The following is a 27061-nucleotide window of genomic DNA, read 5'->3' as shown; positions in this document are numbered from 1 at the left end:
AAACGCAACATGAGAAGATGGACTTCCAAATCTAGATCTTGAACCTTGATTTGAAATTCCATATATTTTAATATTTTTTTTAAAGTTATCTACAATTCCCCACCCCCTATTTCTGACTCTCTATAGAATATTTTGATTGTTAATTGTTAATAGTCTTACATCCTCGCTCCAGTTGCCCTCTTGACTGCTTGCTACCCCTCTTTTTTTTCTCTCTATTCTTTAATATAATTATTTATTCATCAAAAAAAAAAAAAAAAAAAAACACCTCATGCCAAGTAGCCATGGGTCAGAGAGGAAAAGTAGTTGAAAAAGTGTTTGAAAAGACTTGTACAACTGGCTAATTTGTATGAGCTTCAAATTTTTTGTGAGAACCTTCAGTATGCAACAAAGAATATTGAAGAACAAAATAGAAAACCTTTCAGATACATATCCATACTAGTCTACTATATACCCCCAAGTACTCAGATGGAAAGACAAATGAATAAACAATGAATGTTCTCCTTTTTTGAGTAAATTTATAGGAACCAACTTTGAGGCATTTGAACCACCATTTTACCAAGCCATTCCAAGCTTCTCCGTCCAAGATCCTGTTGCCTTGCAGATGGTCAGACACTTTTGGTAAGGCTTACAGCTTATTAAAAACCCTTGAAATACTTTCCAGTTTATTGATTGCTGTCTGAGACTCTGAGTAGAGATAGCATGAGGCATGGTCATCTAAGAAATTGCACCAGTGAATGTAAATCCTTCTTGACAACTGCATTTGAATGAACTAGATGGCAACTGCATTTATCACTCCCCAGGGAAAAGAGGGGGAAAAAAGAGGAAAAAAAGTAAAAACTATTTAGATCACTGCACTTATGGATTGAAGTTTCATTGGTCACTAGCATCTTAATCACTTCAAGAACAGAATCGGGACATTTTAAAGTTCTGCCTAAGCCCCTCAGCCCCCATTTTTTGGTGTGTCAATCTACCCCAGCCCTTCCTTTGTGTAAAACCTCACTTTTTAGCTTTGGAAAACCTGAGGCATCGGTACTTCTTACCACTAACAGTGATTTCCAGAGCACCATCCTGATTATCCTGATTATTGAAGCAGTTCCCATTAAGACACTCCTCTTTCTCCAGGTTTTCTCTCTCCATCTTAAGCCTAGCTTCTTGTCGAGCAATCTCAGCCTGTAATAAAAATTAGAGTGAGTTAAAAGTTGATATACTACCAGTATCAGCTCAAAACCCTTGATTTGTTAGCTTAAAGGAAGTAAAAATACACTATAAAAATCTGAACAAAATCAGATGTTGCCCCATGTGATATACTAGCCACCATATTAATCATTTATCAAGTATTGAGATGAATATTAAGCTAATCAAGTTTGATAAGCACTGGTATTTATCATAGACCTACATATACATCATGATTTTAAATTAGGACAATCAGGAGCATGAGCATCAAAACCACAAGGGTGCTACAATTTTTGCATGGCTCAATACTGTAGAGTAATGTTAACAAAATAAAGAACAAATCCTCAAGAGTATAATGAGTAATTGTTGCAAAATCTGAACCACAAACAAAAATTCAATCGATTTCAGTAATGCCTTGAGAATTTGCTCAGAATCTAAGAATTCTAAATATCAAACCCTCCTTGTAAAGTTGCAAAGAAAACTGAAGCAACAAGCAGGATCTGGAAGTAAAACACAAAGTTGTGAGAGAGTACCAGCACTGCTTGAGAACTGGCAACTGGAAAACTGTAGCTGATGCAGGAATAGCCCAATTGTGGGTCCACAGTCTGAACATCTCTTTAATCATTGGTTTTCCCAAAAACAACATGATTTAAGATCCCACTGAACCAACTGATGAAGGTCTTAAATTCAAACATTGATCAATTTGGTTTTCAATCTGTGCTAGTGACTTCTCAAGAATCAAAACCCCAACATGCATATAGCGAATATCAACTTGGGCAACCCTCGCACAGGCACGAAGCAGAATGTAGTAATCAGCATGTGCAACATATGTCCTGATTCCTGCATCGTTCTTCCTCACATAATGCAGATAATCAAATCTTTTGAGATTGACCCTTGGGGGAATGTATAAGAACCTGTTATCCTCCATGTTTGCTTTCATCTGCCTAAGGGCTCTATTCTCAGTAATTCCTGCACAAGTACTACCGCCAGAAACTAAATTTTGCACTTGTGAACTTAGAGAGCAATCATCAGCATCTAGAATTCGCAATTCTTTATGGTCTCCAAGTTTGTTGTGGCCCATCGATGCATAGTCATTGCACCCTCCGTCTCTGGGATTCTTGTTTTTAGGAGACATGCCATTAACAAAGCCTTCATCACTATTCAACCTTTTCTGGTTCAAACTGCTTCTGAATCCAACAGCTGATCCAGCTAATGTTTCAGAATCCTGCAATTTATAAGGAAGTTTTGAGCAGCTGGTGTAAAAGCATTGATTGATGCATAAATGGTAATCATAGATTTTCTGCAATGGTCAAGTTATTTTGTGCAAGTTCTGAGCAGCTGGCACAAGTACATTGATTGATGTATACAAGGTATCGTGGAAATTCATCAAAACCAGTAATAAACATGAAACCAGATATCCATAACAAGAAGAGATACAAGTGATAAATCCATCAACTACAAAGAATGAAACAACTACAACTTCAAATAGATCTGTCTTCTTATTCAGTCCAATCTGACAGCAACTATTAGAATTTTTCTTTTTCTTTTTCTTCCTTTTTTGGGTTCAATCGAACCAATGCCAACACTTCTTCAAAAGATAAAATCCAAGATGTGGACATCCAATCTCTCCCATCTGAATCTGATTCATTTATTCTATTGCTCCACCTCCAACCCCCCCCCCCAAAAAAAAAAAAAAAAAACCACCCTTCTTTTCTTTCTTTTTTTCAAGCTAAACAGAGATACTCCCATCTTCTTTAGTTCACTATTTAGTTCTCAAATCTTCTTTAATTTGTTTCTTAATTATTCATCAACAAGAAAAAGGGTCTACCATTAACCCAAATTCCTTTGTATTATAAAAATAACAATCATTTGTTTTTCACAGATTTCAGTGACAATGATTAAGGGAATTCTATGTTTCTCCCTCATCTGCTGAGGGGGGAAAAGAATCACCACTCCCCTGCTTTTGTTTCTTACTCTCTCCTTTTGTGTTGTCACTCGCACTCTTTCAGTTAACAAAAATGCTGCAAGCTTGTCAACAACATCTTAGGTACAAATCAATGATGGTGATTTTTCACTTTAATGAGCTGAAAATGCAGAAACATGTTTACAAGATATGACACATTTCAAAACTTTTCTTTCCCAAGAAAAGTAAATAAATTTAATTGGATCTCCAAAGTGATGGCTCAATAAAAGTTAGCCAAATAATATAATAAACTTTTGTAGGCAGTCTTATAGAAGGGAGAACTCTGAAAATGAAATAAAAGTCCACAAGTACTTAAGTTAGAAATAAATAAACAACAACAACAACAACAATAAGCCTTGTCCCAACTAAATGGGGTCGGCTACATGGATTCTTGCCCTCCAATCAGTTCTGTTCGAGGCCATTCTAGATACAAGGCCTAAGCTATACATATCCTTTCTCACCACTTCTCCTAAGGTTATCTTAGGTCTACCCCTAGCTCTTCTAGTTCCTTCAATATGGATTATATCACTTCTCCGGCGGGAGCTTTTGGTCTCCGTTGCGTGCCGCCACCTCACGACTTTCTCTAAGCTTATCACTTATGGGGCAACTACCGGCCAACTCTATATGATCATTTCTTATCTTATCCATCCTAGTTTTGCCACTCATCCATCTTAGCATCCTTATTTCTGTTACCGAGTTTATCTATATGATTCTTTTAACAGCCCACACTCGCACCGTACATCATGCTGGTCGACACGGTCCTATTTTTCCTTTGCTTTAATGGATGCGCCGATCACATAGACTCCGCCCCTCTCCACTTCATCCACCCTATTTTAATTCTTTGGGAAACCTCATCCTCTAAATCACCTCTTTTACTTATGATTGAACCTAGTACCTAAAACAATCCCTCGAGGAATCTCTTTATCGTCAAGTATCACCACCTCATCATCCGCCGATCTGACTAGTTACAAACTAGGTATTATGTCTTTGATCTACTAAGTTTAAAGCCTTTTGATTTCAAGCTACTCTCCATGATTCTAATTTGGTATTAATCCCCACTTGGGTCTCATCAATCAACACAATATCATCCGAAGCATACACCGGGGGACCTCATCTTGAATGTCTTTGGTTAATTCATCCATTACCGTGCAATGATATGGCTTAGTTGACCCTTGATGTGCCCACTGTTATTGGGAATTCATTACTTTGTCCCCCCTTTCTAACACTAGTCACCGACCATCATACATATCCTTAACTATATCTACATATTTACTTGCAACACTTCTTTTCTCTAATACTTGCCATTCGCTCTAGGGACTCTATCATGCTTTTCTAGGTCAATAAATACCATATGAAGGTCTTTCCTACATTCTCTATACCTTTCCATGTCTCCTAATTAGTAAATATCCTCCATTGTAGATCTTCCCGGCATAACCCATTGGTTCTCCGTGGCGTGTTGTGTCTCAACGGGTTTCAATTATTCTCTCCCATAATTTCATCGTATGGCTCATCTTTATGCCTCTATAGTTATTACAACTTTGAATATCTTTTTTATTTTTGTAAATTGGAACCACAACACTTCTCCTCCAATCATCTGGCACTTTCTCTGTGCTCATAATCTTATTAAACACTTAGTCAACCAAACTAGTCCATGGGTTCCTAAGCTCTTCCATACCTCAATTGGGATTTCATCGGGACCTTGTGTCTTGCCAGTTTCATCCTCCTTGCTTCTTTTACTTCGAACATCGAAATTCTACGTATATAAGTTCGGACATTGGTGCCTTGGTGAAGTGTAATCATCCGAAACATAATTGCTTGAAAAATGCTCATTTAGTAAACTAGAGAAATAGGTTTCCCATATTTTCTTAATATCCTCCTCACAAACTAATACTTTACCATCTCCATTTTTAATACATCTAACATGGTCAAGATCTTTACTCTTCCTATCCCTCATCTTAGCTATCTTATAAATAGATTTTTCCCCTTCTTTTGTGCCCAACTTATTGTATAACTCTTCATACTTCCTTTCCTTTGCTTTTCCCGCAATTTTCTTAGCTTCATTTCTATCCAACCTATACCTTTGAAGATCCTCAACATCCTTAGTTCTTTGCCATGTTAAAACTAGCTTTTTATTCCTAATGGCGCTTGAACCTCACTATCCCACCACCACATCTCTCATAAGAATGGATCTTTCCTTTTGATTCACCTAGAACATCTTTAGCCACCTTTTAATACACATAGCCATCTCATTCCACATTGCATTGGTATCCCCTTTAAATCCCATTTTCCTTGTTTGACTACTTCATTACGAGGTTTTAGAGTACTCTCCTTTCAAATTCCACCATCTTATTCGGGGATAGTTTACCTTGGACCTTTTATGTGTTTTGAGACTAAACACATATCCAAGACCACAAGTCTATGTTGTGCGGTTGCTTTCCCCGGTATCACCTTGCAATCCTTGCACAAATATCTAGCAGTCCTTCTAGTTAGGAAGAAATCTATTTGGCTTCTATGATGTCCACTTTTGAAAGTAATTAAATGTTCATCTCTCTTTTGAGTATTTATAATAGATAGATCAGAAGCAATAGCAAAAACCAAAATTGAAATCCCCTCCTCATTCCTTTCTCCAAACCATATCCTCCATGAACATTCTCATATCCTCTTTGATCTTTTCCAATATGTCCATTTAAATCACCTCCTATGATAATCTTTTCTCCTTGAGTTCCTTGCATTAATCCATCCATTTGTCCCAAATTCTAGCTTTAGCTTTCATCTAGTCCTACTTGAGGTGCGTATGCACAAATTATATTTCTGAACTCTTTCTCCATTACAAGCTTGATAGCAATAATCCTATCACCCACTCTTTTAACATCCACCACATTATTTTTTTAATCTTTATCCACTATTATACCCACTCCATTTTTATTTGTTTTATCCCCGGTATCCAAGGTTTAAAGTCATCCAACTCTTTGGCTTTTTACCCCTCCATCTAGTCTCTTGAATGCAGTTACATTAATCCTTCTTCTCCTCATAACATCTATCATTCTAAGCTCTTACCGTTAGAGATCCTATGTTCCAAGATGCCAATCTAATCCTACGCTTATGGACTAGCTTCTTTACCCGCACTCGTCCACGGCGGGGGAACCCTTGCCTACTTATCACCGCATCCGGGCGCCGATGCGACACGTCACTTGGGGGGCGCCTAGCTACCCTTGCCCACTTATCACTACACCGGCCATAGTGTGCGGTCGCTTCTTTGTCTGGGCGCCCTAGCATAGCTTTTATCATATAAGGTCGAATCCATGAAAAAAAGGTTTTAGTTAGAAATAAATAAACACACAAAAAGAAAATCAATATCAATATCAGTCATACATCACCTCTTCATTCTCATAAAAATCCCATAACTGTTCTATTATCCTCTCTTCCTCATTATCCTCAAAGGATGGTGCTAGCCCAGCAAAGACAACATCCTTGCCATATTGGAGATATGTCTTTAAGTTTTTTGAGTACTCTGTCAGAAAAAACAAGGGTGATATCACTAAGCATATCCGGTAGAATATTACAAAAATAAAAAAGAATCCATTGAGAGCAGCAATATCCTTTGACAATACGCTAGTTCATACATCTGCTTAAATAGGCTTCGAATGGTGAAAACTATGCTGCAAGTAATTACCATAAGAGTCAGACATATTGTCATATGTTGCCTCAAGGCCACGCAGAAGTGCTTCTGTTTCCAACTCAGAATTCTGAACTGCTGAGGAGCTTCTCACCTGCTTCATACATCTTTATAAGCATACAAGTGGCAAACATGCTCTCTTATGTTACTATTCATCATTTGGAACATGCAAAGTCAGAGTGCTAACCTGACCAATAGAAGAAGAAGAGATACTTGAACCCGATAAACTTTTTTCCCACACCCCAAAGCCCTGAATATTATACAGAAGCCTAATTGCCACAATTAATATTGACGTTACACATACACGAGTCGGAAGTCTGAACTGATTTGCCGACAGCCACAATTCAGGAGGCAGCAACCACTCATAAATACGACATGCAAGTGGAAGAATATTTTCAATTGGAAGGGATAGCTCTTTCACGTAGCGATCAGCTATTGCATGGAAGTTCACTGGAGGAAGTTGTAGACCGATAGCCTGAGCAACAGAGGCAGCCAATGATTCTAATCTGCGGATGCCAAGAGCTTTTAAAGGCCTGAACATAAAGCTTGAACTAAATGGGCAAGCTGATGAAGGGCACCCAATGCACTTCTCAATGTCCACAAAAGCAGACAGATATGGAAGCTTCCCTTCAAGAGACCACTTATACATATCTGTTGGTAAGATAGCCTCCCTTCCAAGATGACAAGCAAGAAAAGAAACTGCAAGAGAGTAAGATATTGGGATTGTCCTTTTCAAAGATCTAAACCAAAGGACCACAGCTCTCTTCCCATGTATATTATGGGGTTCTGCATTATACTTGGCGCGAGGCTTGGAGACTTTTAACTCATCTGCAACCAAGAAGAATATACCATATGAAGTTCATACATGACAGAAAAAAGAGGGCACTTAATTAACTTCTATCATAGATTTGATTCTCTAAGTGATCTTAGGCTTTTATTCGTTTTTTGACCAATGGTTAAATTCTTGACAATGCCTTGATCTAATTCTTTCAAGATTAAAAGCTTAGTTCCTGAATCTATTGATCCTTGTGACTCTTCTTCTAATTTCCAGCAAATCTTCCAAAAATGAAATTATATCACTAATGAATGATAACCTTCACTGGTTTGTGACAACCTACTGGTAGCAAGTTTCAAGATGAAATCTTCCCAATAAGATGAATGAGGGTCTTGATATCAAGGAACACCCATTCTCTTCAACTTTTAGCATTTACCAAATGTGTATTATTTTCCAAAACCACTTAAGAGCCAATCTATCATGATGACTAAAATTTGCTTTTCCCTGCTAAACCACAAATACAAAAGATAACACCAATAAGCAGAAAATGTATTCAGATTCTCTACTGGATACATTCTTGCAACAACATGAAATTTTGAAAAGTACATTTGGTAGTTATGGATAGTTCAAATTAAAATACCAATCATTTATATATTTCAAACCCACCTATTCATTTTTCCTAGCTCACAGGCCTTACAACCTAGATAGTGTTGCAAATTGGGATGCACAAGGCAGCAAATGGAGAAATATGTAAAGCTGAAGAAAGACACAATAATAGTGAGGGAAGGTCTACTTGCCTTCTTTTAGAGAGACCTCAGAATCCTCAATGACCTTGTCAGCCCACCCATCATCAAACACCCGTGATGCAGCAACTAGACGCATCCAAATCACCCCAGCCAAGCCACAAATTAAGGGACTGACACTGAATTGATCAACAAGAGCCTGACACTGGTACTGAATCATGAGTTGAATGCCCATTACATAACGGATTCTGATCTCTGAGGAGTAATGCTCAGGGCTTAGGGCCACATCACTCGGGGTAGACGCAAAATCATGCGGCACAGAAGGCTTTGGTTCCTCAAAATGAGGTTCTTCCTTCTTGATGGGCTTATTAGAGTATTGATTGTCAGTTTGGCTGAGGGATTTCCAGAAGTGGGACTGAGACTGAGAGAAATTATCAGAGAAAGGTTCGGTTTTGACAACTGGGTGCTGCCGGTATTGGCGTTGTGAAGGACGGCGATTACTAGACATGTATAAGGCACCAGGAGCATTGCCCACATGCATAAAGTCCTCATCAGCAACCCCTGTCTCCATAATATCATCAGCTTGTGAGCCACACCTTTGGCAGTAATAGTAGCCGTCAGAGTTGTCAAACTCCGCATTCCCACAAGTATGACACGTCAATCCGTCCACCATGGTTCAACAGTTTGTTATCTGCAATCAAACAAGTAGCAATGGGCACGCAATATCAAAATCAATACAAAAAAATCTCAATCGAGATAATTAAATATCTAAGTGCACAATTGTTTACCACATAAATACCCACAATGAGTTATCAGCAAAGAAAGGGCAAGTTCATGGGGTAGAATACATTTTCTTGAGAAGGAAATAGTTAAGACTGTTTGTTTCCACAATTCTCCGGAATCGGTTTCAGAATCATGATTCTATGGATTTAGCTTATGTAGGATCATATTTATAGTATAAAAAAATAAATAAATAAAAACACTATTTAGTTCTCTTGATTCTACCTGAAAAACCATTTGGTGACCCTTGGATTTTTCCCCTATGTTAAGATCCAGAAGCTGAAGACCTAGTGAGTGATGATTGGATAAATAGCTTCTTGTTTTTTAATGGTTTTTTTCCCTAGGAGAGCAAAGCTTGCAAGCAGTCACAATTTTATTCTTCTAAGTTGTAAATTGTGATTGTTTGGTTTGTTTTGCGTCAGCTACGAAGCACAGATTTTGGCTGCTAATCTATGTGCAAAAGTAATGCCAGCTATGCTCAACTTCAAGATAACCAAGGTTTTAGTAAATAAAACAAGGGGAATGTTCAGCGTAACCAGGGATATGATATGGAGTCAGAATTAAAGGAGCATAAAAAACCTTCACCCTAGGACCCTGTCAAGTATTCTTGCAAAGTGATGCCCTTTTAGATGCTTGCATTTACATGAATATGGACTGCATAAGGTTTTGGCCAATACATGTCACAGAGGATCCAACTTCAATAAGGCTTTGTGCTTTAATATGAAGTGCATATTGGAAAAACTATTGTGTGAGCCTAAGAGCAATCAACCAAACATTGACATGACTAACTGTGACATGGAAAAAATAAAATAACTGATTCAATTTCAGAGGTATTTGTATATCTTTTTTTTTTTTTTAATCCAGAATCTTGATCTGTAAAGCATTTATTAAAGTAACTGAATCAAGTTTTCCAAGGATTTTCAGATTATCCCTTTGATACCTTGTGGGTTTGGTAAATATGAGATAACATGGTATCCTTGTATCACTAAAATTCATTTTGTGATAAAACGGGCTATTTTATGAATTGTTTTTTTAACTTTTATTTAATATACTTTAATATAAATAGCTCTAGCATATCCAGCCTCTTAATTAAATGAAATATTTGGCAGGTAATTTTGTAAAATGCTACACAGTTATGCTTAATTTTGTAAATGTCAAGTACAATAAGAGTACGGTTGAATCCACTCAGGGGGTTACCAAATGGTTTTTCAAGTGGTTCAGGTTGAATCCACTAGCGTAACCAAACAATTTTTCAGAAAGATCCCTCACCACTCCCTCACCCTTTGGAAAGCCCTCAACTCAGCCCTCCCCACCCAAGCTTTTCTCATTAGCCGCCATATCCAAGCTAACCCTAACTGCACCCTCTGCTGGAACTGGAACTGCCCCGAGGACCTTGATCACTTATTTTTCTTATGCCCATTCTCCTGCTCTCTTTGGGCGAAAGCCCTTGCTTCCATTTGGCTTAGATCGAGACATTCTTATGGCTTCACTCGAGATTGGGAATGCTGCTTGACAGCATCCTCTAGTTCATCTTTATGTGACCAAGTTGGTAAGCTAGTGTTCGTAGCCTCTATCCATCACCTGTGCTGGAAGCGCAATCTTAGGAGATGGTCACCAAATCTCGATCTCTTGATAGGATTTGGCACGCCACGGCTTTGATGTCTCTTTTAGGCTCCTTTCTATCCCCCATCCCCCGGTGGTTGACTTCCCTAGGAAAAGGCTGATTGTTAGTTCCTAGAGTCTCACCTCTCCCTTTCGGCCTTCCCCTTGATAGGCTTGTTCCCCCCCCCCCGGCGCTTTCTCCTTTGTATTTCCTCAACTCTTGTCTTTAATTTAATTATTCATTCATCCAAAAAAAAAAAAAAAATCAGATAGATTCACTTGTCAGAATCAAGGGAACTATATAGATTTTTTTTTCCTTTCTACGGATATGATCCTACATAACCTAATTTCGCAGAATCATGATTCTCTAGAAACCGATTCTAGAGAATTGCGGAAACAAACACAGTCTTAACTATTTCTTTCTCAAGAAAACATATTCTACCCCATGAACTTGCCCTTTCTCCGCCGATAACTCATTGTAGGTATTTATGTGGTAAATGATTGTGCACTTGGATATTTAATTATCTCGATTGAGATTTTTTTGTATTGATTTTGATATTGTGCGTCCACTGCTACTTGTTTGATTGCAGATTACAAAACGGTTGAACCATGGTGGACGGATTGACGTGCCATACTTGTGGGAATGTGGAGTTTGACAACTCTAATGGTTACTATTACTGCCCAATGAGTGGATCACAAGCTGATGATATTATGGAGATAGGGGTTGTTGATGAGGACTTTATGGATGTGGGCAATGCCCATGGTGCCTTATACATGTCTATTAATCACCATCCTTCACAATGCCAACACCAGCAGCACCCAGTTGTCAAAACTGAACCTTTCTCTGATAATTACCCTCAGTCTCAGTCCCCACTTCTGGAGATCCCTCAGCCAAACTCACAATCAATACTCTAATAAGCCCATCAAGAGGGAAGAACCTGATTTTGAGGAACCAAAGCCTTTTGTGCCACATGATTTTGCGTCTACCCCAAGTGATGTGGCCCTAAGCCCTGAGCATTACTCCTCAAAGATCATAATCCATTATGTAATGGGCATTCAACTCATGATTCAGTACCAGTGTCAGGCTCTTGTCGATCAATTCAGTGTCAGCCCCTTAATTTGTGGCTTGGTTAGGGTGATTTGGATGCGTCTAGTTGCTGCATCACAGGTGTTTGATGATGGGTGGGCTAACAAGGTCATTGAGGATTCAAAGGTCTCTCTAAAAGATAACAAAATAGCAAAGCAAGAGAACAAATCCTTTCATGTAATGTGATGTCCCATCCTGCAAGTCAATAATTATTATTTCAAAGATTATTTAATTTTCATTGATGATATATATATATAGATATCTATATATATATATATTAATTTTTGTTTTGTTTTTGGCTATATATCTGTAAAGTGAAGGCTATGACAATGATGGACAAAGCAACAGAACTAGTCTCAAGGATGTTGAAGTCAAGTTCCATTTTAAGACCTATGACCCATGCAACCAATACAATGAAAGGAACCTGAATCATATACCTAATATATGTTACCTAAGTGATTGGAATGGCTTTTATTTGGTGAGTCAGAAAGAGATTGATTGACATTTAGAGATTATTAATCTTACCACAAAGGATAGAAATTTGAGTTGCAGACCCTAGAGCGACACCCAAAGATATGTCTTGCATCATGTCAAAAACCAAGTCAAGTTCCATCAAACCACCACGAACTTGATCTCAAGCTAATGATTCTTACGAAATCTGCAATCACTTCACTTAACAACTTCTTGTTGAAAGAAAATATGATTGCTCCTGCATGTTCTGCTGCATATCATTTCTATATATCATTGCCAGCCTCAATAGTGGAGACAGCAGCAGCGCCGCCAAAGAGGCGGTCGTACTTGACGTCATAGTCCTTGTTGTTGACTTCTACTTCTTCTTCATCAGGGTAAGCATGGAATCTAACATGTTGTTGGGGTTAAGAAGTTACAGAGTTAGTCATCAATATAATCGGACATGTCATCAATATCATCGGACATGTCACGCAAAACATTGACTTTTTCTATTTTCTGCATCTCAGTGAACGAAGCAAGATTACTATCTGTCTCTTCAAAGATAAATCTACTGTCAAAATTGTGCAATCGTCAAGTGTTAAGATCAAATTCTGTGATGGATCATTAATTGCAAAACAAATTTATCTACTAATTGTCCAATGTTTGTAACATACAGACAAATTGCCCAATATAAATTTGCACTCTCCACAGGTACATGGGCAATGTTGCTAGGTGCTTCACAGAAACAACCAGAAATTATATTTAGACTCTGAAAAAGCCAATCACAGAAAGAGAGAGTGAGAATTACATCTACTTTTTTTTTTTTGTTTCCCTTGTACATGCATATGAAGAAAAAGACTTGACTTTATATTCATCTTGGACCCAAAAAATAAACTAAAATTAAAAAAGTTGGTAAGAATGACATAAATGAATGGATTCAAAAATCCAGCCCCATATACTTCGATATGAAGAAAACCTCTGAAGAACTATTGTCACAGAAAAATATCAATATGAAAAAATATATGTGAGAGGAGGATCCCAGCTGTACAATATACCACCTAAACATATTAAGCATTAGTTCAACAGCAATAGTCAATTTCTAATTCAAATGAGATGAATTTATCTCTACTTTCTGGTACAATCTACCAGGTATTCAGTAATAGATTCAACGGCAGTTGTAAAATCTTATGGAATCAAGGTTTTAACTTTTAAGATAGTATTGTAATCCATTTGCTCCTCAGCTATCGTTGTATTTGTAAATTATACACTTCATTCGTCAGGCTTCCATCAGACATTGATTCAGTGTGTTTTGTGGTGGATTTGCATGGGCAGACCTGGGTCCAGTGCTGGGTTGATTTTGTGCTTGTTTCTGTATTCCTCAATATAAAAAAATTTATGTTTGCCTCTTCTTCTTGTTTATTACTATCAATACCAAAGATGTAATTTACGAAGGGTTGGGAGTGGTCTGTCTGTAGTTCAGTTTTAGCTGAAAATCTCTACTTGTCTACTCCAATTGTAGAAGGGCAAAAATTCATGGACTGCATAGAGTTTGTTAATGCTTCCTTGTTACACTAAAAAAAAATTTTTTGGTTCTTTCAAAATGTACATTCCTGTCAACAACAATATCCAATACCTGAGTCAAGAGTTGACAGGAATGGAAACTTGGTAGGTTGAGGCTTGCCTACCCCACAGTTGACCATGGACAGCACATATTCATTCTTTTAACATTCAATATGGACAATGCATGTCCCATGCCTGCCTAGCTAGTCCTCTGTCAACACAATAACTAATCCATATACAAAATAGTCAATAAGCAACATTCTTATATGGAGGACCTTTGTTTCTATAAAGCTGGGAGAAAGTCTTTGTTATTTAAATTTCTCAAGGGAGATATGTATACTCATCAAGAACCAACTCTCACCCTGCAATATCAACCACAAGTATATCAATCTCTGGGCAACTGGTTTTCTTTTCCTACCAATAGTCCTTGCAGGTACAAGTTCCATTTTAATAAAAGAACATCAGTCACTCAATAATAGAATGTTGCAGTACTGATGATTTCAAGGTTACACAGAGTTTGAAAGGTCTTATCCTCATCAAGCTTCAGCAATATTTACTTTGTCTAAGACCAAGGATCCTCCTACTATGCAAGTTTCTAAAATAATTTCCTTCACATGAACTTTGCATTGCCCTACCCATAAATGTAACCAAGCCATACACGCTAGCTAAACACCAATCAATTGCCAGTCATATCTGAAACCCCTAATTCATGAATGCATATAGTGAAAATAAATATTTAGCTGTAAATACAAACAGGAATACCAAATTATTCAATAATTATTCTCTTTAAATTCAAATATTAGATGATGTTCATACCTTCTGAGAGGAAAAAAGAGTAGCAGAATAGTTCTTCTATTTGTGATTTGTGAAGTCGGAAGAAGCAAGATTCGTGAAGTCGGGAAGAAACCTAAATTCTGTCACATAAAAAAAATACCCCACCAAAAGAAATCAGATTTCTGCGATAGAAGAAGTTGAGAGAGATTGAGAGAGAAACCCTTGTTTTTTTTTTTCACTCGTTTTTACCTCTCTTTTGAAGTTGGATCGTTACGATTGAGGTTGAAAGAGATGGAGAAAAATCGAGAGTCGGTTCCATCTTCCCTTCCAGAAAGAAACCCTTGTTTTGAAGCTGAAAAATCAGAGTTTCGCTATAGAAGTTGAGAGAGAGATCAATAATTGATCAACTGGAAGTGCAGAGGAGACAATGTGAGAAGATTAGATCGGCAGAATTGGGGAAAAAGAGAGGAGCAATAGAAGAGAAAAGATAATGTGAGAATAAGAGAATCAACAAATAATTAAAACATAAAAGATTAGTACCAAATTTCAGGTTCTAGTACTGACGATTTCTCCTTTTTTCCTTTCGTTTTAGGTTTCAAGTTCTAGGTTCTTCACTCAACTCGTACGGTCGTACCTGCAATGGCTTTCTTTAAGAAATCAATAGAGATCGAGGGTAGAAATTTAAAAGACAGATTTATTTTTTGAGGTGTACATATAAATCTTATATTATTAAATTATATATTATATATTATTACTGTAATCCAAATAGCATTTTACTTGACTGCTCCAAGCAGCAAACGGTCTGATGAAAAGTTGAGTCGCTTCAAAACAAACCATTACTAAACTAACCATTACTAAACTAAAATTCTATTTGAAAATAAAAAATAAAATAATTCGTCTTCTTTTTCTCCGGCTTCACATTTGCCACCATGATGGTTTTACAAACGGAAAGCGAGATGGACAAATCTTGACCGTCCGTCTTGTAGATGATTGAAAGCGAGACCGACAAATCTACATGACAATAATTACTCTTCCGAATGGAGAAAACTTTTAAAATAATAAAGAGAATGAAAGAAAAGTTCCTGGTGTTAAATCCGGGCTCTACCCTTGAAGAATTGTTTGTGCAATGCTCTCAAGCTATTTTGTTTATGGACCAGCATAGTTCATCATAAAAGAAGCATGAACATTACTTTTCTCATTGAACAAAAAAAGAAAGAAAAAATTTGTGTTCACTTGCCAGACGAACTAGAATTAAATAACTTCCCATTGAAGGAAAAAAAGTTGAAAAAGTGTTTAAAAAGATTTGTATGAGCTTGAATTTTTTGTGAGAACCTTCAGTATGCAACAAAGAATCTTGAAGAATAAAACAGAAAACCTTTCAGATACATATCCATACTAGAATACTATATACCCCCAAGTACTCGTATGGAAAGACAAATGAATAAACAATGAATGTTCTCCTTTTGTGAGTTAATTTATAGGAACCAACTTGGAGGCATTTGAACCACCATTTTACCAAGCCATTCCAAGCTTCTCCGTCCAAGATTCTGTTGCCTTGCAGATGGTCAGACACTTTTGGTAAGGCTTGCAGCTTATTGAAAGCCCTTGAAATCATTGATTGCTGTCTGAGACTCTTGAGTAGAGATAGCATGAGGCATGGTCATCTAAGAAATTGCACCACTGAATGTAAATCCTTCTTGACAACTGCATTTGAATGAACTAGATGGCAACTGCATTTATCAGTCCCCAGGGAAAAGAGGGGGGGGGGGGTGGAAAAAGAAAAAAAAGGAAAAACTATTTAGATCACTGCACTTATGGATTGAAGTTTCATTGGTCACTAGCATCTTAATCACTTCAAGAACAGAATCAGGACATTTTAAAGCCCCTCAGCCCCATTTTTTTGGTGTGTCAATCTATCCAAGCTCTTCTGTTGTGTAAAACCTCACTTTTTAGCTTTGGAAAACCTGAGGCATCGGTACTTCTCACCACTAACAGTGATTTCCAGAGCACCATCCTGATTATCCTGATTTGAAGCAGTTCCCATTAAGACGCTCTTCTCTTTCTCCAGGTTTTCTCTCTCCATCTTAAGCCTAGCTTCTTGTCGAGCAATCTCAGCCTGTAATAAGAATTAGAGTGAGTTAAGAGTTAATATACTACTAGTATCAGCATAAAACCCTTGATTTGTTAACTTAAAGGAAGTAAAGTTACACTAGAAAAATCTGAACAAAATCAGATGTTGCCCCATGTGATATACTAGCCACCATATTAATCATTTATCAAGTATTGAGATGAATATTAAGCTAATCAAGTTAATAAGCATTGGTATTTATCGTAGACCTACATATACATCATGATTTTGAATCAGGAAAATCAGGAGCACGAGCATCAAAACCACAAGGGTGCTGCAATTTTTGCATGGCTCAATACTGTAGAGTAATGTTAACAAAAGAAAGAACAAATCCTCAAAGTATAATGAGTAATTGTTGCCAAATCTAAACCACAAACAAAAAATCAATAGATTTCAGTAATGCCTTGAGAATTTGCTCAGAATCTAAGAATTCTAAATATCAAACCCTCCTTGTAAAGTTGTATGGGCCAGAGCCTAATGCCTAGAAAAATAATATGGCATCATCACTAGATCAAGGACACAGAAAATTCCAAGAAAGTGATCAAATAAGCAGGCTGAACAGTTAGGGAACTCAAAATCACTGACCTAGATGGTATATATCATGATAAAGAACCACAGAAGATTCAATTAAAATTGAAAGCAAGTGAAGAAGGAAAAAGGTACTAATATTCTTGAGGCAAAAATAAGATAAATATGTCTTTGGCTTGGAGTGCTCTACTTCCATGGACTAGACCACCTACTAAGGTGTTAAGTAGTTTGCATATAGAAAATAAAGAACTGACAGATCAACCTTACATCTAAACTGCTGACCCTGACTATCACACATTAGATCTCCATTTCTCAACTTATAAAAAACTGCAAGATAAAGGTTCTTTATGAGAAATTTTCAGCCCCATCAATCCTGAGTACGGACAGGAAAAAAAAAGGACGAAAAAGTTTCAGACTAATTTCTTGAAAAGAATTTCAAGTTCAGGACTAGTGAGAAGCATGAAGCAAGCTTAAGGAAAACACGTTAAAATTTCAAAAAATGCCCATATTTCAAAAGTGAGAGGCACCAACAAAATATGCTTCACAAAATGATAAGTTTGTGATCATGTACTCATGTGCTCTAGATGCAAACCAAAAACAATTACCCACTCAGAATTTTGTGATGAAAATTCTTATTCCCTTCTTTTGGTAACACTGATTGAAACAGCTAATTTCAATTCACAAGACGACATGAAGAGATTGAATGATGAATCTATCAAATTAGGGTGAGAAGCCTCATCTGGAATTAATCAAGCAGATTGACAAACATCTGGTCCTGATTAACTTCTACAAGTTCAACATCGCAGTTTCACAACCATCCATAATTCAATTACTGAAATGGTAGTAGATTCCCCAACAAGCATTGAATTTCCAAGAACAAATAAATCAATACGGGCTGAAATCTGGCATTGGGGTTTCAACACTGATGGCTGGTTGGATTTCCTAATCCATTTAAATATATTAGAATAGGAATGGTAGGACATGATACAGAATTATGTTTTTCATCAGCATAAGGAATGGAATGCAGCACTGAAGAAGGAAATGAGAGGTCTTAAGGTATCACTAAATGATTAAGTTAAAAGATGGATTCACTTCTTAGAGTGGGTGTTATAAGCTTAGTTCTTGGGTCCTCCTTAATAAATCCAAGGTATATGGAACTTTAGATTTAAACATAAAAAAGGGACCCGATGCCAATAATAACAAAAAGTATAAAGCCTGATTAAGAGTTATCCACTATAAACAGCAATTCAAAGGAAAACAACAGATTGAACGATCAAAACCAGTACTGGGTGGGGAAATAAATGATTTATCAGCAAGATATGGATGATATCTCCTTTGATATCAGGGGAAGATTAGGGCTCCAAAGAGGTGTTTCTTTTTCTAACCTGATAGATTTCGCTTTTAAGGGGGAAATGGGATTTTTAATAAGTTTCCTGGTTAAGCTCGTCTATGCTTCTTTAAGAGTCTTGTACTTCATTCTTGGTAATACTGTGCTCTGTTCTTTTAATAATAGATACCACAAACCCAAGAAAGGGGAAAGAAAAAAACAATCATCACTGCAGTTCTTGAATCTCTGAAGCAATTGTTAAGAATGTTAGGTTGTTCGTATTTACCTCTCGACGAGAAAGCTCGGCCTTCCAAGCAGCTTCTCTCTCGGCGACTTCTCTCTCCCTCTCCTCGATGTAGCTCTGCATCTCCCTTTCCTTCATAATTCGATCTTGGATATCAGCATCTAAAGCTTCTTTCAACTCCTTCACGAACTTATCAACAACTACTTTGATTCTCAGGGACATTTTTTTTCCCTGTCTAAAATCCCCCACGTCAAGATTTTCCCTAACCAGCCACCACTATTGCCGTATCACCCTCGCTGCATTTGGCACCATCAACCGTATCTTCCGATTAGGTTTTCTCACTCTGCAACTACTGAGGAATCTCAATGAAGGAGAGAAGAAGAAGAAATCAATTTAAATCCCTTGGGAGAAACAGAACAACAAATGTGTGTGCACAAGAAGAAACGAATCGACTGGAGACCATTCACAAGGGAAAGAAATGGAGATACAAATAAATACCTTACTTTTGAACGAAATTACCAAAACACCAAAATTCTTGAGAAAGACAAACCCTCGAGATTGTTTAAGGCTTGAAGACATAAAAGAGCCTCTTGGCGGCAAAATTTGGTGGATTACTATATTTTGTCTTTGAATTTTTCTCTTAGGTTATTTAGAAAAAACCCCCAAAGATTTCCAGTTCTTTGTGAAAATCTGTATGTTTTCTTTGCAATTCCAATCGAACCGATTTGAATTGATAGAAACTGATCCCGTTTCCAATTTCAGATTTTTATGCCCTGATGGGAACTAGTTTGAATAAGCAGATCCTTACTTTTGCCAATCCATGACTTTTTCTTATAGAAGCATATCAGACCATCAAAGACAAATTCGTGATGAACTCCTAATTTGTTATTTCATGGTGTTTGTGAGACATCGGGTTCCTGTCATCTCTTCTTCTGAACAAAGTTCCTCAGATTCATCCTCATTGATTGATTATTCAGAAGAATCAGAACAAGTTGGTGTCCAAAACCACTTAAAAAGAAAACGGTTTCAGGCTTTTAAACTAGAGGCCAGCAATCCTAATGAATTTTGAGATCAATGATCGCACCTAACAGCGCAGTTCACTTTTATTTTGGAACTGGTAGCTTTATATTAGGAGGTGGTGACTACCACATATACACCGAGAGAGTTGAACCTGTGACCTCTTCAATAAGAGGTGTTAGTCGTTCCTAACAGATGATACCAGTGCAGTCATCATTCATCAAGGAATAAATCAACGCATTGCCTCATTGGCCATCAGAATTGACCCTCAGGTGATGATAATATCTGGATTAGAACAATGTTCAGCAAGGGGAATACATGTTACATTTCATCAGTACACTGGGCATCGGAGATTGTGACCTCCATTAATGCATCTCTCTGTGTTATGATTACCAAGTGAGGAAAATCCCTCTTCCCTACACACCACAATGAAGCTGAAGCATCTGTGATTGCTATAGGATATTGGCCATGTTTACTATTTTCACAACTCGTCTCTAGAAGCAGCATTCCTTGTGTTCTCAGTGTAGGATGTGTATGCTTCGATGATTGACTCATATATTTCAATTCCTTTCAGGTATTCCACTTGATTTAGAAACTGCAAAATCATATAAAGTAGTTAAGAACAATATTAATTGGATACCAAAAAATAGTTTACTGGGTCAAACAAATAAATATAATAAACGAAAATGAAAAGATCAGTAACCCGGCAAGAAAGCAGATAAATAGCAACAGGAAAGATAATTGTATCAGTTAAGGAGTCCAAAAGTGTATAAGAAAATGTAAATAAAGGCTGCAATGTAAACATGCAAGTGAAAGAAGATTGCACTTCGACTTTAAGACTAGCACTGAAACATGCTCAAGGAAAAGATCTTTAAGGTTATATCTAACCCAGTCCAATTCCACATCCGATCTAGCCAGAGAATATTCCAGCCTAATGGCCTCCTGGCATGGAGGCAGGCTGATTCCTGAGTCACCATTATCTGAGATGCATTTGTAAAGTGGAGGAGGCTCAGCTAATAACCACCACACAGTAGGATTGATAGATGTAGCAGCAGATCATCAATAATAGAAGCTCGTAAAAATAAGATGGCTAACACCAAATTAGAAGGAAGCAAATTCTAGGTCATGCAACCGGCAGTTCAGTGTCAAATTGGTCTTGGGCTCCAAATTTGGTGAAGTTTCAATACGCAGAAGTGGAGGTCTAAGATGGGAAAAAGAAAAGGATGTTGGCCTCAAAATTAGAAGGTCAATGCAATAGAACCATTCAGCCAACAGGAAGGCCTACATCTGGGATCATGCAGGCCTCTTTTTAGTCTGGTTCAGTCCTCCAAAACCCTTCTGAGATAAGGCTAGAGTTTCAGAGAAAGGATGATCACTAGGAGTTACTGGCAAAGCAGGCAGAACTCTGATCGATCTGCAGGGGGGTTCTCAATTCTTCTCTGGAGGTGATCAGCAGCAGCAATCCTGGGTTTGATCACCTTCCAGCACTAGTTGATTGGAAAAGTAAGTTGAAGTCTCAAAGCGCTGCAGCAGTCAAGGGAATATCAACACCAGGGAGTCTAGTAAGGGGGACGATAGATCACAGGGGGAGGTGATAAGAGCGGGTTGCCTTTATGGGCAGGTTATAATATATAAGCTCAAGTATTGAACCCAAAAATAGCACGTTAGTTATTAGGCTGAGACCTAGATTAGAAGCAAGAAACTAAAGAAAAGGAAACTATTAGGTTGGCAGAAAGTTCTAAAATAGAAACAAGCAACTTAAATAAATACAAACAAAACCCATGTCAAAAAAAGAGGGATTTCCTCCGCAGTAGACCATTTCTATGTTCAATAGAATTTCCTCTGCAGTTATATCTACAGAAATTTGCAAATAGAATGTGAATTTGAAAAAAAAATGGAAAAGAAAAGAAAAGAAGAAGAAGAAGAAAGAGATGAAGAAAAAAGAAAGAAAAAAAGAGAAGCATAGATGGGAAAATATATGGGTACATTGAAAAGCTGAAAAAGTGACTTTACATAGAGGAAAATTTTGTAAAAACATTTCACCTCATTATGGTCGTGGAGCAGAATAGGAGTGTTTGCCATGGGAGAGAAACCAATTGCAGGCAATCCTCGTTCCCTGAAGTATCGAGAATCTGTTGAGGCAGGAAAAACTTCTGGTTTGCTAAGTTTGCCATTAGCTTTCTTTACTGCCCCTTCTAAAAGTGCCCACCATGGATTGGAGTCATCTGTAGCAGTGAAGACTGGCTTTCCAAACTTATCTAGAGTGGAAACCTTGCCTTTAAACTGTCCCAAGCATAAACAGTTAGAAATTTAGAATTGGAAAATTAAAATCCCAAAAAAAGCAAACCTAAAAGTTCTGATGCTTCTGCCTTCACAAATATATTGATAAGTTTTAAGTATGACAAAACATTCAAGCACACAGAGAGGAAGGATAAGAATAAAGACAGGGAAAAGGAATTTGGTCTCAGAGATGGCATATGCCAGCACTCCCATGACTTCCCCATGTGATAAAGCACCTTTGCTCCCTTATTTTGTGGAGGAGACAGATATATTACATGGGAGTCCAGAAATATGGTAGTACTGATTAAAGTAGTCAATCTGAAGAAAAGACAAGTACAGCTAGTACAGTGATGGCTGTAGTCATTTTCTTTACTCTCTTCCTTTCAATTGATTATGTGAACATAAAATAGTGGCAACTTCTCCAGTCCCAGTTCAATGGTAATGGAATTAATACATTAAACAGAAAAGGCTGGGTAAGCTGCCAGCACCTTATGTCGATCTCTCCCCCCTTTGAGGGTTAAGGGGGTCATTTTAGAAAAGCAAGGGAGGAAGGAGATAATAGATTTATAGGGGGCTACGCTAGCTTACAGAATACCACTATCAATACCCATCCCTCTCCCTGAATTAGATGCTTCCTTCTCACATTTCTAGCTATGTTCCCAAATTTTTAGAAAATCTTCCAAGTCCTTCCATACCTCAAATGTCATGTTGCGTGAAGAAGGCGCCCACTCCTCTTCAATCCGTTTCTCAAACATTTTCTCATCAGCAGTAGGTGGGATTCGAATGTCAAAACCTGCTTCAGCTTCAGATGGCTGCAGATTCATAACAAACCCCTGACAGAAGGAATACAGCAGTCATATCAGAAAGGTATACTAAAATCAGAAAGAAAAAGCTTGCAGGGTGGGGGTTGCTTAATAATCTGTTGATGGTTTTATGGAGTGCTTTTTCTGAACTTTGGGGCCATGGGGAATGCCAAGCCCTTGATAAAAAATAAGGCTACACTGCTATCCAATGGAAGTGGCAGGGGTTACATGTTGGGCCAAGAGAAAATAGTCTCCAACTGAAACAAATTCCACAATTCCTTTTAGAAATGGCACTTTTGCATGCCCTGGGCAAAAAGAAAATTTGTAATTGTGTATGACTCCTCCCAGGCATGATTACTCATTGTTCAGTTCAATATACACCTGTAAGTTGAGGTTTCATCCTCAGTGAAATTACCCCTTCTTTTTGCTCATCCTTAAACTGCTTGTATACTAATGTCTTCCCTTGTTTCAATGCTTCCTGTTTTTTTCATTGCATGGTTTTCACCTACTAAATATAAGCTTGAAAAAGGATAACTTCCTAAATCATCTCCTGAGTTTGATCAGTAATAATTAAAGTTGACAGATAGCTGTGGTTAGAGTACAATCAAAATATTGTTTCTGAGAAGCTGTAAGGTACAACACAAATAATTTGTCTTCTTCTTAAATTGAATTTTAGGGAATAACCATAAACAAATTGATTTACAATCAGATCCAGATCTGTCCAGATTCTATTTTGGGAACTAACACACAATCCAAATTTTCTTGAAAGGCAAAAAAATTTTGAATTAACAAAGAAGAAAGGAAAAGGGAAGGGAGAGATACCCCTCCTTGAACATGCACTGTGGGTGTTACCCATGGTCATTATTTAGCATTTTAGCCTATCTTAAAAGGGAGCAACAATTAGGTTGTTCGGCCCTGCTACTCCACTTTCCACTCCGCAACTGGATTGAAAGAAAACCCATTACTTCCCCGAGCTTGGTACAATTAGAAAATGCACATTTTACATTTTACGGCAAAACCTCCACCAGCCCAACTGTTATGAAAGGAACATAATGAATTATTTTAACTCCCTATGTTTAACAGCTCTTTTCTACTTTATTTTTGAAATCCCTTGATCCACCTCCAGTTAGAATGTTGCATCCTTCTTTGTAGTCTGACCCAGAAACCCTGTGGTAATACAGAATACTAAGAGTTCATCCTGAATCAAACCTCACTTGCAAATTGAAATCTACATATCAGGAAAATAAACTCATATTCCATGAAAAAGTTCAAAGCTAATCCTATCATGTCGACTGCATCAACAAATCCCCAAGCCTCCCACCTTATTCCACACACACCAAGACCTGAAAAATGCCACTTGAGCTAACTACGGAGACAGCAAAACTTATGCTAAGAACCAACCAAATCTCACCAAAGATTGATAGAATTCAATGAAAAAATGTATCAACACTAGGAAAACATCAGGGCAGGGATTTTTTTTTTTTAAATCTTTTTAAATAATTGATAAGTACCATATTATTGTAACTATATATAGAACTAAAATGCAGAGCATTTAGAAATCCCTTTACAGATTCTAACTTAAGCTCTTTTATGGAAACATTTATGTACACAATATTGGAATGAACTCTCTAAGTTGTAACGTTTTTATCGAGAACATGGATTTCGGAAGAGAAATCTCAATGCAGGAGAAATATAGAAAAGTATTCCAGACAGAATTTCAGCTTCTCCAATAAATTCAAATACGAAATATGAAAAGAAGAAACAGATTATTTGATAGAACAATTTCTTAGAAATCAGAGCAACAGTTATTGACTAAGATTGAGGAATTGTACACAAAGTTCGTCAGATTAAATAGGATATCAAGTGTTCCAATTCAATTAAAATTCTCATGCAGGTAAGTCCAATTTGAATTCTATGCACTACCAAAAATGCCAATATCTATTAGATGATATCTCAAATCACTTCAGCTTTATTAATAGGCAAAAACTCGTTATGGGATTTATAGGGCAATGAAGCTATGATCAGAGTGAGAGCCACCTATGAGACGGCAGCAGAAGCGTGGTGGTGCTTATGAAACCATTTAGGATTAGACCTTGATTGACAAATACTGATCTAATGAGTATTTTTCAAAATCTGTTATCCTAACAATCTTTCATAATTGTCAGTGAACTATTGCACCAAGACAAACTAATAGCTAATTCAGGACAGAAATATTGTTGTTACCAGAGAATTAGTTTGTCCCTTCTCTCCTCTTTGGGTAATTCATCCAAAAAAAATAGCTAATTCATTAGCTTACCGTTGGAGATGGCGTGCCAGCCTTCAGGGAGACCATATTCACTGATATGACCTCACCTGCTTCCTTCGAACCCGCCTTCACCATGTCAAATTGGGCAGCCCGGAATCTCATCACACTCTCGATGCTCTTCATGAGGTTCTCCATTGCACTATTGTCGTAAAGTTTTGATCCATGACCAGGGGAACCAGTAGCCTTGATCACAAGCCACCACGGGCTCCTCTCCGCAAAGAAAACGCGGTAATTTTCATTCGAGGATGCCAGTCCTGTCAGAGTTCACAATCAAAAAATTGAACCCTAATTCTATAAAATTCGAACTGATCTTACCTTCATCAAGAACGATGCCGACGTTCATTTTCTTGAATTCTTCCGACTCGGCTAATTTCTCAGCCCCATCATGGCCGCCTATTTCCTCGTCTGGAACGAACGGAACGTAAACAGTCCTAATCGGTTGAAACCCAGATTTCTTCAATCGGCGTATGGCTTCCAGGTATTGCATGCCAACACACTTCATGTCCTGCGATCCTCTGGCATAGATATTTCCAGCCTCATCGATGTGAGCATCAAAAGGAGCATGAACCCATTTATGGTGCTCGGCAGGTACCACGTCCGTATGGGAATACAGAAGAATGGAAGGAAGATCAGGGTTTGTACCAGGCCATTTCAAGAGAACAACAGGCATGCCCTTGACGAATTCAAGGGATTGCGATTCGAGGCCGATAGCTTTGGCTTCAGAGAGGATGAAATCGGCAGCTGCATGGTAGTCAGGGTTAGGGTGAGCTGTGTTAATTTGAAGATACTTCTGGAATCTTGAAATTATCGCCGATGAATCCTCTGGCAACGAAACAACTACTCTCGATGTGAAAAAGAAGCAGTAGAGAATGAAAATTCGAAACCTACGAACTGAAGATAGAGAGCAAGTTCTATAAATTCCCACCATTTTTCTCACGAGAGAGGTCACCGAAGAGCGGCGAAGTGGCACTGAGCTTTCAAGAGCTGAACTCTTCTTCAAGAAGAACGAGAATTACAGAGACCAAACCCACCAAAATGGCATGGAACAGAGCAAAGCTTTGGTGGGCCCGTTGCTATATCACCATCACCATCCAAAGTGACGCTGCGCTTGGGTCAGTTTTATCAGATTTCAGAATATTCAAACCGATGATGTAAATTTTGGCTATTAAAGAACTGCAAGTTGACATTTTACCTCATACCTCATTATGATCAAGGAGCAGAATAGGAGTGTTTGCTATTGGAGAGAAGCCAATTGCTTGAAATCCTGTTTTTGTGTAGTATCGAGCATCTGAGGCTGTTTAAACTCTCGATTGCCAAGTTTTCCATTTGCTTTCTTTACTATTACGTGTAAAAGTTCCCACCATGGATAAGAGCATATCTGTAGCAGTGAGGACTGGCTTCCCAAAGTTATCGAGAGTGGTGTTGAAAATACATTAGCACATGGGCAATCGTATAAGACAAATGAAACATATTCATAAGAATGAAGACTTATCTTATTTTGAATAGCATGAATGATCTCCTTGTTGAAAGCATTGTTGAATACATCTATCTAATGATGTACGAAAAGTTGTGGAGTTAAAACGTGCCGATAGTAGTCGCCACTTTCTTTAAGGTATTTAAACGCCCCGAATAGTGCACATGGGTTAAGAATGCGTTTTCATCTCCAAGATCAGTCAACCCCTCCATCACAGACAGTACATCCCGTAATCGATGGACTAAGAGATCCGTAAAGCTACATTCACCAATTATTTTCTATAACACAATTTAAAGAAAACCAATGCTTTTCAAAATGTTTGTGTCAGAATAAAAACCCCTCCCACCTTTATATAGAAGAGCAAGAGACACC

General features: G+C 37.7%; 2 protein-coding genes and 1 pseudogene across 3 annotated transcripts; all 3 read right to left on the bottom strand.

The window, feature by feature from the left end:
• Positions 1 to 270: 270 nt before the first annotated feature.
• On the bottom strand, positions 271 to 15250 carry LOC149015022 (TATA box-binding protein-associated factor RNA polymerase I subunit B-like; annotated as a pseudogene). The gene is made up of 8 exons (XR_016173477.1): positions 15124 to 15250; positions 14833 to 14990; positions 14626 to 14723; positions 8385 to 9021; positions 6810 to 7640; positions 6514 to 6647; positions 1707 to 2398; positions 271 to 1170 (listed from the first exon to the last, which is right to left on the bottom strand). The product of XR_016173477.1 is annotated as a TATA box-binding protein-associated factor RNA polymerase I subunit B-like (transcript).
• Positions 15251 to 15646: 396 nt separating this feature from the next.
• Positions 15647 to 19914, bottom strand: LOC149015021 (uncharacterized). The gene is made up of 2 exons (XM_089155543.1): positions 18853 to 19914; positions 15647 to 16699 (listed from the first exon to the last, which is right to left on the bottom strand). The coding sequence occupies exons 1-2, from the start codon at positions 19030 to 19032 to the stop codon at positions 16526 to 16528; spliced, it is 354 nt and encodes a 117-aa protein (XP_089011669.1). The 5' UTR covers positions 19033 to 19914; the 3' UTR covers positions 15647 to 16525.
• A 168-nt stretch (positions 19915 to 20082) lies between these two features.
• LOC149015020 (uncharacterized) lies at positions 20083 to 26276 on the bottom strand. Its single transcript, XM_089155542.1, has 5 exons — positions 25531 to 26276; positions 25207 to 25469; positions 22803 to 22940; positions 21871 to 22110; positions 20083 to 20422 (listed from the first exon to the last, which is right to left on the bottom strand). Exons 1-5 carry the CDS (start codon positions 26141 to 26143, stop codon positions 20309 to 20311), a joined length of 1368 nt encoding a protein of 455 aa, XP_089011668.1. The 5' UTR covers positions 26144 to 26276; the 3' UTR covers positions 20083 to 20308.
• Between the last annotated feature and the right edge of the window lie 785 nt (positions 26277 to 27061).

The sequence above is a fragment of the Hakea prostrata genome, chromosome 5 (genome assembly GCF_041222555.1).
Source record: "Hakea prostrata isolate BN-2017 chromosome 5, UWA_Hpros_2, whole genome shotgun sequence".
In the NCBI taxonomy this organism is placed as follows: Eukaryota; Viridiplantae; Streptophyta; class Magnoliopsida; order Proteales; family Proteaceae; genus Hakea; species Hakea prostrata.
The sequence above is the reverse complement of the archived record's forward strand: the minus strand, read 5'-3'. Positions and strand labels throughout refer to the sequence as shown.